Consider the following 15,828-nt stretch of genomic DNA (forward strand, 5'->3'; position numbering starts at 1 on the left):
AGGAGCTCAGAAATTTCCATGAAATATAGCACTGTTTAGACAAGGCACAACACTCAAGAAAACTCACAGGAGGTGTTTACACAAATAGTGTTTACATGGGTTTGATTGCAAACTGCTTTGGCTGTTTGTGTGTGTACAATCTGGATCTACACTGCAGCTGCAAAATTTACTGAACCTGTCCTCAGCTAACTAGTTGAAAGTGCAGCTATCCGTTGCGAAATTTTGATCCCAGATTATGATATTTTCAGATCCTGCCTGATTATCTCCCAATCTATAATTAAATTAATTCAAATTAATTACTTAAAATACATGTAAATACTTAAATTAAAAACAATTGTTTTAAACAAATATATGTACACACATTTCAAAATGTATCTCATTATAACACACACACACATATATAATCTCAAAAACCTCATACATCAAATATAATATGTTCTTAATAATAAACAGTTTTAAATCATACTGTGTTCTTATACTATTTATTACTGAACAAATAAATCTACAAAATATTTAAATTCCTCAAAAACCTCATAAGATATAAATATAATCATAATAATAATAATGTTCAAAATAAATTTTACTAATGTGTTGTTCTTATACTATTTTAGAATTACTGTATGTATATGCTTGAAAATTTGATTGTTAAAATTTTCAATATTTTATAATAAAATATATATTATTTTATATTTAAACAATATTTTAGTAATATATATTTCAGTATATAATACTATAATCTAAATACTATTTATAAAATCCTAAATATAATAGGATAGCATATGTAATAGTGTATATATTTTCACTGGAGTGCAAACAACTGCAATTACAAGGAGCAAATAGTATCTGACAGGAAATCCAGTTTGCTGACATGAACAATTAGCGCACTTAAGCTATCCATAAAAAACCTGTGCAAAGCCCCTCCATGTTATTTGCACATCTTGAACTTTCTCTAGCAGCCAGACCACAGACAGCGTTCTTTACGGATTAGAGTTTAACCAGAGCGTACAGGGCCTGGATCAAGCAACCATAAATTATGCTGATCCTGGATCAGATTCCTCACTGTCTGAATTGATGTTAGTGGCTGTGTTTGGAGAGTCAAAACTGACCCAGGTGCAGTTGTCAAGCTCCCTCTGAGAGGCAGAAAGAAAAGAGTCAGCCTGACCCCAGTCAGTAGGCGTCTTGCTCCTTTAGAAATAACAGTAGACTTAATCCTTTAATAACACTAATTTTATCATCTGACTGCACAATCCTATAAAACGCACACACACAGCTGTGGGGGTATAAGCAGTGAGTTCATCAATCAGATCTGTCATCTCCTCAGAATATCCTGAAAACAAGGTCTTAATTACCTCAGACTTCATGCAAAGTCGGCCAAATGGTGCAGCAGAAGAAGTCTTTCAATTTTAGACTTCTAGACGGACAGAAGACTCTTTATCATGAACACATGCATGCAACATTAACCCAGACAGTGCAAAATAAACAAATAAATAAAATTAAACCAAAACAAATGATAAAAAAAAAAATTCCTCCAGCTGAATACACTTGGACGCAGACAGAGACAGGGGCCCAAAATCTAGAGTCAACTCATTAAAGTGTTATGATGCCTGAGGATACGTTGAATCGCTGACTGGCCACTCTGGATTTAGCATTGCAGCAGAAGACACATGTGGAGCTGGCCTACACAATACTGAAGCTGAACCGAATGGGAAAACTGACTCAGAGCAGTTACACAACAGTGTTAATGTGCTTTTACCCTCTTACTCATTTATGAGCTTTTGTACAGAACCAACAAGAGTGTGAAGCTGTCAAATGTTAACGAACTTTAAATTTTAGTGTAAAAGCAAGAATTGTTGACATGATATGTGACCTCATATTAACTGAGATATACATACATGCATACCTTGAATTTAAAGCAAGATGCTTTGGGTAAGATAGTTGAGTTTATTGATTTTTTTGAGAGAAGTCTCTTATGCCGAGTACACACTGCACGATTTTATCCCTGATTTTTACTTGCCGACAGTTTTGTGTAAATCACTGACAAATGCCTGAAATCTGAGGCAAATCGGTGCTCGCTCACGTGAGTGACAATCGTGTAGTGCAGGGGTGGGCAACTTCGGTCCTGGAGGGCCACTGTCCTACAGAGTTTAGCTTCAACCCTAATCAAACACACCTGAACAAGCTAATCAAGGTCCTCAGGATTACTAGAAAATTACAGGCAGGTGATTTTTTCAGGGTTGGAGCTAAACTCTGTAGGACAGTGGCCCTCCAGGACCGAAGTTGCCCACCCCTGGTGTAGTGTGAATGATCAAAGATGCGATCTAAGAGATGCGCCGATGCCCATAAAATATTTAGCATGCTTAATATTTGGACCTGTCTGTGACTCAGAGTCATGTATTTTGACTGGAAATTACATCGGCGACGACCTACAGCCAGTGAGAGAGCTAAGATACAAGGCAAGGGAAAGTTCAGGGGGGAGGAGTCCTGCAACAGAACATCAGCAAGCATGTCTTCTGATGGCTTCTTTTTTCTTCTTTGCTACAAATCGGCGCACAGACAACTTGGACCACAAGCTTCTTGCGTAATCATTTTAAAAGAAGAAATCCAGTCGCGCGCGGGAACTCCTCTCACGTGTGATTTTACATTATTTCCTGTATCAGTTCTCATGTGTGTTTGGTTTGTAGGCCAGACAGAGTTGTCTGCGATTCTTCCTATTGAAATGTTGTCGCCGATTCGTTGTGTAATGTGCACACAAAAGCAATTAAATGGTACCCCAGACAGTCGTGTAGTGTGAGAAGAACAGCAATCTGACGACTTTGAAATCGTGCAGTGTGTAATCAGCATTATGTTCACCAAAGCTGATCAACATTATGTTCACCAAAGCTAATCAGCATTACGTTCACCAAAAATACAATAAAAACAGTAATATTGTGAAATATTGTTACAATTTAAAATAACTGTTTTTCTATTTGAATATATTTTAAAATGTATTTTATTCCTGTGATGGCAAAGCTTATTTCAGCAGCCATTACCTCCAGTCTTCAGTGTCACATGATCCTTCAGAAATCTGCTGCTGAAAATGTAGCTTTGCCAAATTCTTTTAAATTGTAATAATATCACTGTTTTTACTGTATTTTTGATTAAATAAATATAGCCTTAATGACCATAAGAGAGAATTTTTTATATATTTATTCCAAACTTGTTGGTTCCCGCTGTGTTTGTAGCCAATGAGCTTGCTGCTCAACTTTCAAATGATTGCCTATTGTTTGCCGTAGCAGTTTGCAGCATGCTTTCACAAACCCTCCTCCTTCTCCAGCTTCACCTGTACAGTATATATCTGCTAAGGGGGCGATTTGTGAATGCTTGTACAGCAGCAGCATGTCTTGCTTGCTCATTGCAGCATGTCGTGTGTATAAGCAGTGGCAAATTCTGTACTTGCTCTGCAAAAGCAGCAAAAAAAGCAGCAGCAGTAGCAGCGTAGCAGATCTATTCTTCCAAGACCAAACACACATTAACATTGTCATACACATTATTACCATGCCAAACTCTCTTGAGAGTTGTCATGACAGAAATATATATTTTTTGACTTAGGCCCAGCAATTTTTCTCCATTACTTTGTGTCCATAAAAAATCTGATTAAATTAATCCACTAAATTGAAATGAATGTTAATGTCATTTTGAGACCTACAGTTGTACTGTATACATAAGCTACTGTATAACTCTAAAACACAAAGGCTTGAAAGTCATACACTTTCTTAGTCTCTTCTTTTCTCACTTTACTCTGTCTTTCTCCCTCCATCTGAGATTCAGCATCTATGATGGCATGGCTTAGCCACTGCTTTGGCACAGAAGGGGAGTGCCAGGTGGACACTGGCACAAAGCCTTGGTAGATGAGGCAGTGGTTTTCTATTTCTGCAGTGCCACACCCTTAGCCCTGTTGAGAATGACACAGACTTTATGCTTGCTATATTTACATGTATCTGAACTCAAAGGGCTATTCATAGCCTACAGCTACTGCAGCAGTAACCTATGTCCTTCTGCTACAACACTGCAAAGTTGCGACCGTTGAAAACAAACAAGTTGGCGGATTAAAGTCGTGAAAGAGGATGTGGTTGCTATGAATAGTTATGTCTTTGATTATGTCAAGGAAAGCAAGATGGCAAGTGGGTGTCAGCAGTCACGGTCTGGATGGCTGTGGTGCCACATGTCTGCCTACCTCATTGTCTGTCCCAACATCCAGCATAACAGGCAGGCACTGCTGAGGCGGCATTCCACCACAGGCGGTGTAGAGGGCCAGTTTACCCACTGGGATGCCCATGCCATAGCAGCCCAAATCCCCCAGGCCCAGAATCCTCTCTCCATCTGTCACTACTACAGCCTAGAAAAATAATACAACCAAATTATTGAGATAGTCAGCAAATTCAGAAAGAGACTGCATGAAAAGCCAAATCATTTGTAAAACTTTAGGTGAACATGGCCCACCTTTTTTAGCCAAAAAGGTGGGCCATGCATTATAGGAAGCCACGATTTTGGTAAAATTGTAATAACACACACGGTTTTGCTATCTTTGTGAGGAATCTCCATATGCGTAATCATTTTTATTGTCACAGATATGTTCAGTTAGTTTCTGTTTTCATGGACCTTTAGTTTGTTATTTTCAGTCACACCTGAGAATCCTGATTTTATTTTTTATTTTTTCATGATTTCCAAAAAGATATTAAACAGAACAACTGTTTTCAACATTGATAATAATAAGAAATGCTTCTTGATCACTAAATCAGCATTTTAGAATTATTTCTGATTAATCTTAATTTTAATCTTAACCTGATTTCTGATTAAGACTGGAGTAATGATGCTGAAAATTCAGCTTTAACATCACAGGTTTTACTATTTTTACAGTATTTTTGATCAAATGAATGTAGCTTGGTGAGCATAAGAGTCTTCTTTTGAAAACATTAATAAAATCTTACTGACCCCAATTTTTTTAATGGAAGTGTGTATACTGTATATTGTTTTGGACACTACAGCAGCCCGCACTTTTAATTCACCCTACAAAGCTTTCTGATCTAATTTCTGCATTTTATTATCAAATCACTTTCTTCATTGAATTTGTATGTTTTTGCCCTGGATTAAACATATGCATTTATAGCTGGATCTGTGATAGGCTAGTTTGGCTTGTAAGCCTACCCTCCAGTAACAACAGATTCTCTGCTTTTATAATCACATTTTCACAAATTCAAAAAAACAGTACAAGCTGTGTAATTCAATCCAATTACCGAACGCAATTGATCCCAAAGCAAGAACAACATGTTTTTTCCCGTTAACATTGTGATGCAGATGCAGTAGGTGTTTAACCTTTTTACTGCTTCATTTCATGCCACCCCGCATTGTTCCTCAACACGCCAAAGCCCTACAGGGTGCGACATCATTACCTTAATACCTTTTAAATGCTTAACGAGCAGATTAATATGACTTTATGGCATCGTTTTCACGGTACAAGTCATATAAATTTGGAATCAATGTCTTTGGCATTGTTGAAACCCTGGAGTTTTAATTTGTGTCTGACAGTGAGAGTTCTGGTACATTGTGTAATAGTACAGGGTGGTGTAGATGTAAGTGGGCAGAACTCACACGAATGTCCTTCTCTGGCCAGCTCTGAAGTAGTGTGGAGATGTGGGAGCGGTCATGAATTGTAATAAATAAGCCCCTGAGAGAGAGAAAAACAAAACATGGTCAATTGAATTGAGCTGTCCGTGTCGGCAAGTGTTTCCATTCATTTTATAAATGGAATCAGTTTACTAAAACATTTAAACAAACCAGTGGACATCTAAAATGATGAGGTAGAGTACGTTTTATTATGTCAAGTGTAGATTCATTTTCCAGTTCCATTTGGAGCAATTCATGTACCACCTTTAGGTAAATGTAATGATAGGCGCATAGCTCCTGACTATAAAGAGGCTCAATCACAGATTTTTTTGTTCACTTTTAATGATTGATTTTGGCATAGTCTCCCCTGGCACGTGACTCACAACCCTGTGTTGCCCTTACATTTACTGTCAGCTTCAGTGTTGTTAAGAAAACTAAAAAATATAAAAAATACATAAACTTTAAAAATCAAACAAAAATAAGAAGTCGCTTTGGCAACTAACTGAAATACTAAAACTACTAAAACTGAAAAAAAAGCTAAATAGAATTATAAAAAAACTAATAAAATTACAACAACACATTAAAATGAAACCTTAAATTTTACAATAAAAGCCAAAATATTAATAAATACTATAATAGTATGTAAAACATTATAAAATAATATTGGTCGCATTGAGCTTCCTCTGAAACTTCTGATACTATCTGCTGCTGTTGCTGAGCTACTATAAAAAAAGTTGATTATATGTTATTTAATCCCATATTTCAGTGTGCTTGCTTTGCTTTATTTCTGTACTCTCCATTATTTTTGCTTCCAAATCAAATCTATCAACCTCCCAGTGGAAGGTTCAATCACTCCCACATGTTTACAATGATTGCTATTTTTTATAGGCACCCATTCCACCCATATCCTTCTTCAAATAATTAAATAATCAGCTTCAAACCTGGGCTACTTCGACAAGAAACCTGTTTCTCAAAAAAGCTTCTCAAATGCACCTCCTGTTACCACTTGTGATTGAAGTTCAAGAGGAGGGTTACTGATTTTTGTCTGTCAACAGACAGACTATGCTGTTAGAGCTAGTTAAACCACCCTGGATCAGTCTGGAAAGTCATGCTTGTTGAAAAAGGCGGAGACCCAAAACACCTTCGTAGATTAGAGGCTATACGTGACTGATCAATGCCTAGAAAATATGAACAAACGCTCACTTTTGCACACCTATCGTTTGTTTTGTTTCTAAACAGGGATTTAATTTGTTACATATGTTGCATACATAACAATATGTTGCATTTTCTTCTTGGTTCGGTTGGCTTTCACAAGGCAACCTTTCAAAGCGTACCAAAATGTATTCATGCAAGTCACATGCAAGTGCAACTGTCCTCTTCTTGGTCGGAGTTTCCTCTGCGTCATTCATCAAGATGATTGACAAGTTCGCTCCGTGAGCTTATTGTGGCTTTATTTGTAACTGCCGAGTCACAATCAAACACTATACGAATGTAGCCGCCATTCCCACTGGTAAATTATATACTACATTCTTACTACATATTAATTTTCTACAGCAAATTCATGGATCAAATTCAAACTCCCAGCGCTGTCTAGAGGTTAACAGTTTCAAGACACAGTACGAAACACTATACGAATGTTATAATGCAGCTAGAGCAGGAATCAAGGCTTCATCGCGACAGCATTCTCGCACGGAGAAGCGCAATTACACAACATTTTAAGATGAAGAGGTGCTCTTTTGGTTTTCAACTGTGATAACTAATGTGCTCACTCACAGAATCAGACACTACTGCTATTTTTATCAAATTTCCAGTTAGGAATTATAATACCATTTGGTTCGTTGAGTAGGATTCCTTTCACACCTCAAGTGAACCACCCCACAGTTTTTTTTCAATAGGGCCGAGACCACCTCGTTCGGGCGATCTCGGAGCAATTGTTTTGGAGCGGATCCGAGCGAGATTGCCGTGTTCATATGTGTCTAACGAACCGAACCAAAGAAGAAAATGCACCAGGTTCCGAAACAAATGCTCAGGTGTGAAAGCACCCTCAGATATTCTGATCCATACAGTACATAGGCTACTTGCGTAAGAGTTACTCAGGGCCTATTTACATCCGGTCACTACTGATCAGATAGCTATCTGATTTATCAAAAAGATTCCATTTACACTTGATCACATAAATGCGTCTCCGCAAAACGGATATAAATCCGATTTTCAATTCCAGCGCTATATGCAGATTTAGGCTAATGGAGTTCATGTCCCCGACAGCAACAGATATGAGCTGCATTTTACTGATCAACAGCTAATTACAAAATCAAAGACCGCAATAGAAGAGAGCGCGGCAACAGCACTGGTGTTAATGTACTTTTAATGATGATGACGACTGTGTATTGAGTGTCTGCGACACTTTTACTTTCATTTGCGGCAGTTTGCTGAAGAGATACTCTGCTCATCTGCGGTGATAAGTGCTGCAGTAGCGCTGTCATATCTGACTACTGTATATCACATGACATATAGCCTATAACATGCTCTCACCTGTTTATTTTTTAGCATAGTTGGGAGGAGTAAAATTTACATATGTGACTTCAACAACCAGAGGCATTTAGACTTGATCAGTTTTGACTGGAATCAGTCTCAGACCACCTCCTGAAGTAGTTTGAGTGATTGAATTTAAATCCATCTCAAATGCATTTCTGAGGTCATTTACACCTGGTCTTTTCACAATCAGAAAGCTATTCGATCTGAGAAAACGCTTGAAGTGACCAGGTGTAAACAGGCCCTCAGATGTGGCACATGTTTGACCAGTTTTATATGTGTTCTATGAGTGGTGTATGATCTTGGTGTGTGATGTGTCTTAGTTGCTAATGGTTGTAGGGCAAAGAGGAGTGGAACAGCTGTCAATCATGGGAAAAATAATTAAAATAATAAAAAATAATAAGATGTATGAATGTACATTTAAATAGTTTATTAATCATTTACTTACACCTAAGTGATCTTATGAACCACTGACAACTCCTAAATAACTGGTTTGTAAATAATGCAATACTTCACTTAGAAATGATAAATTGATCATTAATAAAGTATGAAAATACAATTATCAAACACATTATATATATATATATATATATATATATATACACTGTATATATATACAGTATATATATATATATATATATGCTTATAAATCAAGAATAAAAAATGTATAGCTGTATTTATAAACTGCTTATTAAAGGGATAGTTCGGCCAAAAATGATATTTAACCCATGATTTACTCACCCTCAAGCCGTTGAGATGAGATGAGATGAGATGTATATGTCAATCTTTTTTCAGACGAACACATTTTCAGTTATTTTAGAAAATGTCTTAGATCTTTCAGTGGTTATAATGTGAAGCTATGGGGTCCACCTCCTTCAAGTCCCAAAATGTGCATGCATCCTTCACAAAAGTAATCCATCCGGCTCCAGGGGGATAAACGAAGAACGTAGCGTAGGAAGCGTCGTGACGTAGAACGAACATGACAGCGCAGCCAGAGAGCAGAGCAAAACAAAACTCTACGTTCGTTCTACGTCACGGCGCTTCCTACGCTACGTCCTACGTCATACGCCAGCATCCATCTCCGTGAACGCGCGTCGACTGCTACCGGAAGCCAGTTATTTTCGTTTATAAAGTTTTAAATATGTATATTTTTACTACAAAACCGCACGGATTACCCTCAGAAGGCCTTCGTTTATCCCCCTGGAGCCGGATGGATTACTTTTGTGAAGGATGCATGCACATTTTGGGACTTGAAGGAGGTGGACCCCATAGCTTCACATTATAACCACTGAAAGATCTAAGACATTTTCTAAAATAACTGAAAATGTGTTCGTCTGAAAAAAGATTGACATATACATCTCGAACGGCTTGAGGGTGAGTAAATCATGGGTTAAATATCATTTTTGGCTGAACTATCCCTTTAATAACAGTCTGATTAATTTTGAGTCTTGAACTGTAAACTCTCAAGGGTTGGCTTTCTAAATATATGTTGGTTATGTGTCTATTCAGAATTACTTATGAGCAGCAACCTTTTTATTTTGGGTATGTCATGTATGAATCACTTGCCAAAACTGGGGCTGTCTGGTAAGGGGTTAATGTCTATTAATGCTTTATAAATTATGAATTAACTGTTTACTAATGTAAACAATTAATAATGTGCAGAAATAATTTTCTTAGACAAGTTGGTAACACTTTATAATAATAAAGTGTTACCAACTTGTCTAAGAAAATTATTACTAAAACACATATGTTTACTCTCTTCACTGACACAGACGAAAATGAAAAGACTAAAAGTCAAAGCTTAGCTTTAGGGAGGGAAGAGACAGGGCAAGATAAGGAGACAGAGTGATGGAAATGAGGAGAGAGCAGGTATTGACAAATAATCTACTGCCCACTGACATGGTACTGACATGGTTTTAAAGCTATTTCATATCCATTTTTTGGCCTTCAAACTTCTTTAAATGCACATATGTAGATCAGAAAAATAAAATATGTATGGGGAGCCTGGCCCCCAATCCCCCTAACTAGCTCAAATTTGGGACCTTGGTGATTATAAAACCCTGCCTAAGACCCTGCTTGCAAAGATTCTCTCTGTAGCTCAATCTCTCTCTCTTGACCACTCTTTTTCGCTTTTAAGTTTTTATTTTCTGGTCTCATGAGATCCACTGAGTCGAGTTGGATGAGCAGGACCCCTGGGACATCTTTCACATTGACCTCAAAAAATATCTCCAGAACATACACCTACTGTAGATCTTTCTTCCTTCCACCTACGGCTTCATGGAAAACGTCCAATCTCTCAGTCAGCCTGAGTTCACAGAATCCATAAAAAAAACAGATCATTCTTACATCTGGAAGAATCTTGAAATTAGACTTCAACAGGTGGACTTGATCCAATTCCATGAAGCCTGCAAATTGAGGCCATCTTGTGACAGGAAGAAACCTCAGGCAATGACAGGAAATCTAAATATGGGTATATAACAAATTATATGACTCCAGGGTTACAGTTTAGACATCCTTTTATGCGTCAACAAGATGTTGCTAAATTCCAGTGCAGCGGAAAAGGCGCATAAGAGCTCTTCCTCAGTAGCTGAACTAAAGTCAAATGAAAAGCACACGCCTGGGAGCAGGGATCAGGCTCGAAACACAAACATAATTCAGACTGCATGCTCCTCTGACACAGAACTCTTTAAAAGTCAATCATCACAAGCACCATGAAAAATAGCCTCTGCAGCTTTAGTAAACAAACTTTTTAAAATTGAATAAATGAAATGGATATTGTCAGGAGCCAACTCGGTATATATTTAGTCTAAAATATTATACTGTACTACCGTTCAAAAGTTTTGGATATGTAATGTAAGTATATGTTAATGTTTTTTAAAAAAGCCTCTCACCAAAGCCTCTCATAAAAAATACAGTAAAAACTGTAATACTAGGAAATATTATTACAATTTAAAAGAACTATTTTCTATTGTAATGCATTTTAATTAGTAATTTCTTCTTGTGATGGCAAAGCTTAATTTTCAGCAACCAGTACTCCAGTCTTCAGTGTCACATGATCCTTTAGAAATCATTCAGTGCTGATTTTGTGCTTAATATTTGTATTATTATCAATGTTGAAAACAGTTGCCCTGCTTAATATTTAAGTGGATAACGTGATTTTTTTTTTCAGGGTTATTTGATGAATTGAAAGTTAAAAAGAACAGCATTTATTTGAAATAGAAATCTTATGTAAGATTATAAATGTCTTTTCTGTCACAGTTAATCAGTTTAATACATCCTTGCTTAGTATAAGTTAAAAAAAGATTATACTATACTAAAAATGTATACCATAAAGCATCTGGTGTTGCACAAGAAGTTAATCTCAATGTTAGTAACATCCTGTCTACTAAGATGCCCTCCTCTGGTCATTTTTATAGACATGTACTTTGCTGCCCATAATATCCCATAGTCCTGTGCATGTGATTTGGTGGTTGGTTGAAAGTATAAAAATGGCATCTAAAGGAGTGGATGCAAGTAAATGAATCTGTAAAATGTCAATTTTCCCCGTTGTCGCCAATGTATGATTCCAATTCTGCTGGGAAATAAGCATAGTACTCATTAAAATGTTGCTTAGTTATGTCTAAAGATCTTTCAAATTTGTTTAACATCATTGCAAATTATGTTATGATGCCTTGGAAACCTGTTTCTTCTCATAAACATTTCAGACTAAAGTGTCCCAGGTTTTGACTGCTCTATGAAATTCTCCACAGTGACTCAAACTTATGCATGATGAGGGGAAAACCACAACAGATCTTTTAAACAGGTTTGAACCATACCCAGACAGCCTGGACAACTTCCCCCACATTATGTCTGACATTGTTCTGTCAAAAGTATGGGTACTTTGGTACCAAGTGAATACCGCAATTTAAAAAATGTAACAATACCAGCATTTCTGTAGTAACAGTTACACTAAGCACCGGGAACTTGGTACCTGCTGACAGGCAGCTGCTTTCCTAAGCGCTCTGTGTATCAAGAGCATCAAAGGTTTCTATTTACATCATGTTTTGACTAGCCAATCACAGACATTTCTGCTGAGTGCATGAACGCAATGGTCACTTGGTGGCCACTCAAAGGTGCTTAAGTTAGTCAGCGCCACATTCCACTCAGTAATGCACAAAATGCTGTTTTTGTTCATCAAAAGCTTGTTGCATTGCAAGCTCATTGCAGTTTTGCACACTATTGGATACTTTCATACACTGTAAAAAAAAAAAAACATCCCCAAGTCAAAAATTTCAAGTGACCGATAACATCTACATTTTTCAATTAGTCTGACGTATTATTTCTCATTGAGCCAATGTTAACAGACTATTGCAACAAGAATTTCACTTGGGCCAATTGAAAAATTCAGATGTTATCGGTCACTTGAAATTTTTGATTTGGGAGGGTTAGAAATGTTTTACAGTGTAACCAACAACTAATAGACCTGCCACTATGTAATGTGTCTCTTTGTTCCTCATTTTATTACAGTTTTTACTGAATTGCTAAAACACTAAATCCCATTCTCTGAACCCAATTCTCAATAGCCTAAATCTACTATTTGCCTGCAGCACCCTCAGCAATACATCCTGCTAACTTGTCAAGCGAGAACTCCAAATTGATTTTCTGACAGTGTAACTGAGGAGAAACAATACACTATTAAATGAGAACCCTTTCAATCCTGAAACTAACCCATTAGTATGTTTACTAATGTTATGAAATGCTTATCGGTAATCAGCATGTCATACTTTATGTATAACTTTGCGTAACAAGCTTCCAGGCATACATTTCTACAGCACTGGGATCAATCTAATTAAATTCATTTATTCACATGTGAATGTTAATAGCAGAATTATTCACATGTATCTTAGCCATTTTTTGTTTTTAAATCGCAATCATCCTCATCAACAATTAATCACTGATTAAAAGGCCAGGAATTAGTTCAGGAATCTCTTTTCATTTAAACATTATAATAAGAAGAAAAGTATGATTCAACTATCCCACAGACAGAATAATCCCATGGAGGTCCTCTGGGTAAAAAACAAAAAACAAAACAAACAAAACAAATACAGAAAAAGAGATGAATGGGACATAATATTAAATTATGTGGCTAAATTTGACCAATTTCTGGCACCAAAAAACACTGACAATACAATTCTTTCAGAATGTGGTTACTGATTTCTTGACACAGACTCCTTCCTAATCCTGATCTATGAGTTAATAACAGGATAGAAAGTTAATGTGAGTGGGAGGAGAGGAGAGGAGAGGAGAGGAGAGGAGAGGAGAGGAGAGGAGAGGAGAGGAGAGGAGAGGAGAGGAGAGGAGAGGAGAGGAGAGGAGAGGAGAGGAGAGGAGAGGAGAGGAGAGGAGAGGAGAGGAGAGGAGAGGAGAGGAGAGGAGAGGAGAGGCAACAATGTCAGCTGATTCCTATGCACAGCAATGGGCACCTGGTATTAGAAAAAAAGGGAAGGGCAGATTTAGTTTCCACCTTTATAAACCGCCAGTGATATTTACAGAGTTGGCAAATGGAAATATGCCCAGAGCAAGCGGTATAAAATTAAAGTTCTGTAGACATCAACTTGCTTCAAACGTCATTGTGGGGACATGATCCACTAACAATAAAACAAGAGAGCCTAAATCTGTGAGAGCACTGCGTGGGAGTGTGCAAGGGCGTGCGTGTGCTCTGAGGGATGGAAAAGTGCTTGGCTTGAACGAAATGGAGGGACTCAGATGAAAAACTAAGAATCAGCTGGACAAACACACCAACCGTTCTTTCCAATTCCCTCTCCTCTGCTCTGTGCGGGCCACTAGCAGCAACAATAGACTCCTCTCCACCCAACTGCCGACGGCGGCCAAACTTTCCTCTATTCCAGTAAGAGGAGCGCATTGCATGAGAGGTTCATTTTTCTGAACCCACCACCCTTTTCCAAACAGCCTTTGCAAAGTGCAAAGCCATTTCAGATCCTGAAATCTGAGATTTATAATCCCAGACCATCATCTTCAGACCCCGAGTGCCAGTCTGAGGTTTGCGTCACCCTCATTATAATCAGTCCAGACATGGCTGAGAGTTCTTGGTTGAAAAATGACAGTTAGAAAGGAATAAAAACAATGATTGAAGTTGGTGTAGATGGTACTAGCCTTCCTCCTTCAATAAAGTGTGGTGCAAATCATCTGCATTTGAATGTCTGTGGATCAGAGTGGGCTGACCGTCTGTTTTTGTCAGAGTCATAGACAGTTCCTCTACTCGGCATTCAGACAGCCAGAAGAGTCAAATTACCCAAGCTTACATAACAGTAACACAGACACACACACACACGCACACGCACACAAACACACGCACACGCACACACACACAATGCTAATGGAACAAGGCAACAAGCCCTCTGCAGTCAAAGAAAAAAGGACAGATAAATTACAACCATGCTCCATTTTTCCATCAATTACTTTCCAGTAATTGTTGCGTTTTTGTGTGATGTTGGCTATTAAACAACTGACATGCTTAAAACGCTAAATCAAATAGAGCATATAGCTCATTGTGCTAAATATTGACTGCTACTCTACAGCAAAAGCCAAAACTGCACTAACATCCCATATGAAAATAGTATTAGTTGTGTCTGACCACACAGAGACTCTTTTAAGGAAAGTTAATTCAGAGAGCCTTGGAAATGAAATAAAAGGCAAAGTTATAGCATTATTAAATATTGCTTGTGTGACTATGATTTATGGATTGTTCAGATTTGGTATATTTTATAGATGACTGTGGATTGCATTTTCTACAAGCATGTAAAATATAACAGTGTCTTTCTTGTGGGACGAATGTACACAAATCACTGTTAATGCAATCCGCGTGTCTCATCGGACCCCATTTCAACAGAAGATTAATGTAAGTTTCACGTACAGCAGTAAGCATAATTTGATGATTTAGTGAAAAAAAAAAAGCATCTCACTTAAAACAGCTGGCGGCTGAATTAAGATTCTCTAACCTCTGAACTCTTACAAAGATACTAACATAAATAAACAAATAACATATCATAATGATGAAGAGCACCCATTAAAAAAAGCACAAAAAAAAAAAGCAATAAGAATCGACTTTCCCCAGTTTTTTTACCTCAGTTGACAAAACATTCTTCACCATCATCACCAATTATATCACCTATCCCGCAGAGCTCAAAGTTCCTGTAAACTTGTGAGGTGCAAGCAAATATATTGAATGACATCCAATATTCCATAAAAGCTGTGACCAATGAAAAGAAACATCACCATCACTTAGTCACATAAGTGGATAAATCCTTAAATTAAAAAGGGAAATTTGATGAAAAAAGCCTGAATTGTTCATGACATATTTACTTAAGTAAAGCTTTTTTCCCAAACAAATAATACAACAATATATTCCAAAGCCTCCTCTGTTGACTGTGGGTGTGCTGCACCCACGGTGCCCATTGAATCTCTGCTATAGCTACGATTACTGCCAATTTTCCCCTCATCCAAATCATCTTGAACCGCTGCATCTGTGTTTATGTGTCTAATGAGAATGAATACTCAAAGAAAAGGTCTATTCAAACAGCATACCATGGGCAAGGTGCACTGCATATAGAAAGGATTTTATAATCACAGTAAAGCAGCACAAAAATCTTCTTA

General features: G+C 37.4%; 2 protein-coding genes across 2 annotated transcripts in view; one reads left to right on the forward strand and one right to left on the reverse strand.

The window, feature by feature from the left end:
• Window positions 1-15,828, forward strand: part of cnr2 (cannabinoid receptor 2) — a 302,290-nt gene that overhangs the window by 132,221 nt on the left and 154,241 nt on the right. The window lies entirely within an intron of this gene.
• Window positions 1-15,828, reverse strand: part of me1 (malic enzyme 1, NADP(+)-dependent, cytosolic) — a 90,343-nt gene that overhangs the window by 29,294 nt on the left and 45,221 nt on the right. Inside the window, exons 4-5 of the mRNA XM_084386052.1 lie at window positions 5,629-5,704; window positions 4,214-4,375 (exon numbers count right to left, since the gene is read on the reverse strand). Of these exons, the coding sequence (XP_084242178.1) occupies window positions 4,214-4,375; window positions 5,629-5,704 (238 nt within the window). The remainder of the gene's footprint in view (window positions 1-4,213; window positions 4,376-5,628; window positions 5,705-15,828) is intronic.

This window comes from Rutilus rutilus, assembly GCF_951802725.1.
Source record: "Rutilus rutilus genome assembly, chromosome: 17".
NCBI classification, from domain to species: Eukaryota; Metazoa; Chordata; class Actinopteri; order Cypriniformes; family Leuciscidae; genus Rutilus; species Rutilus rutilus.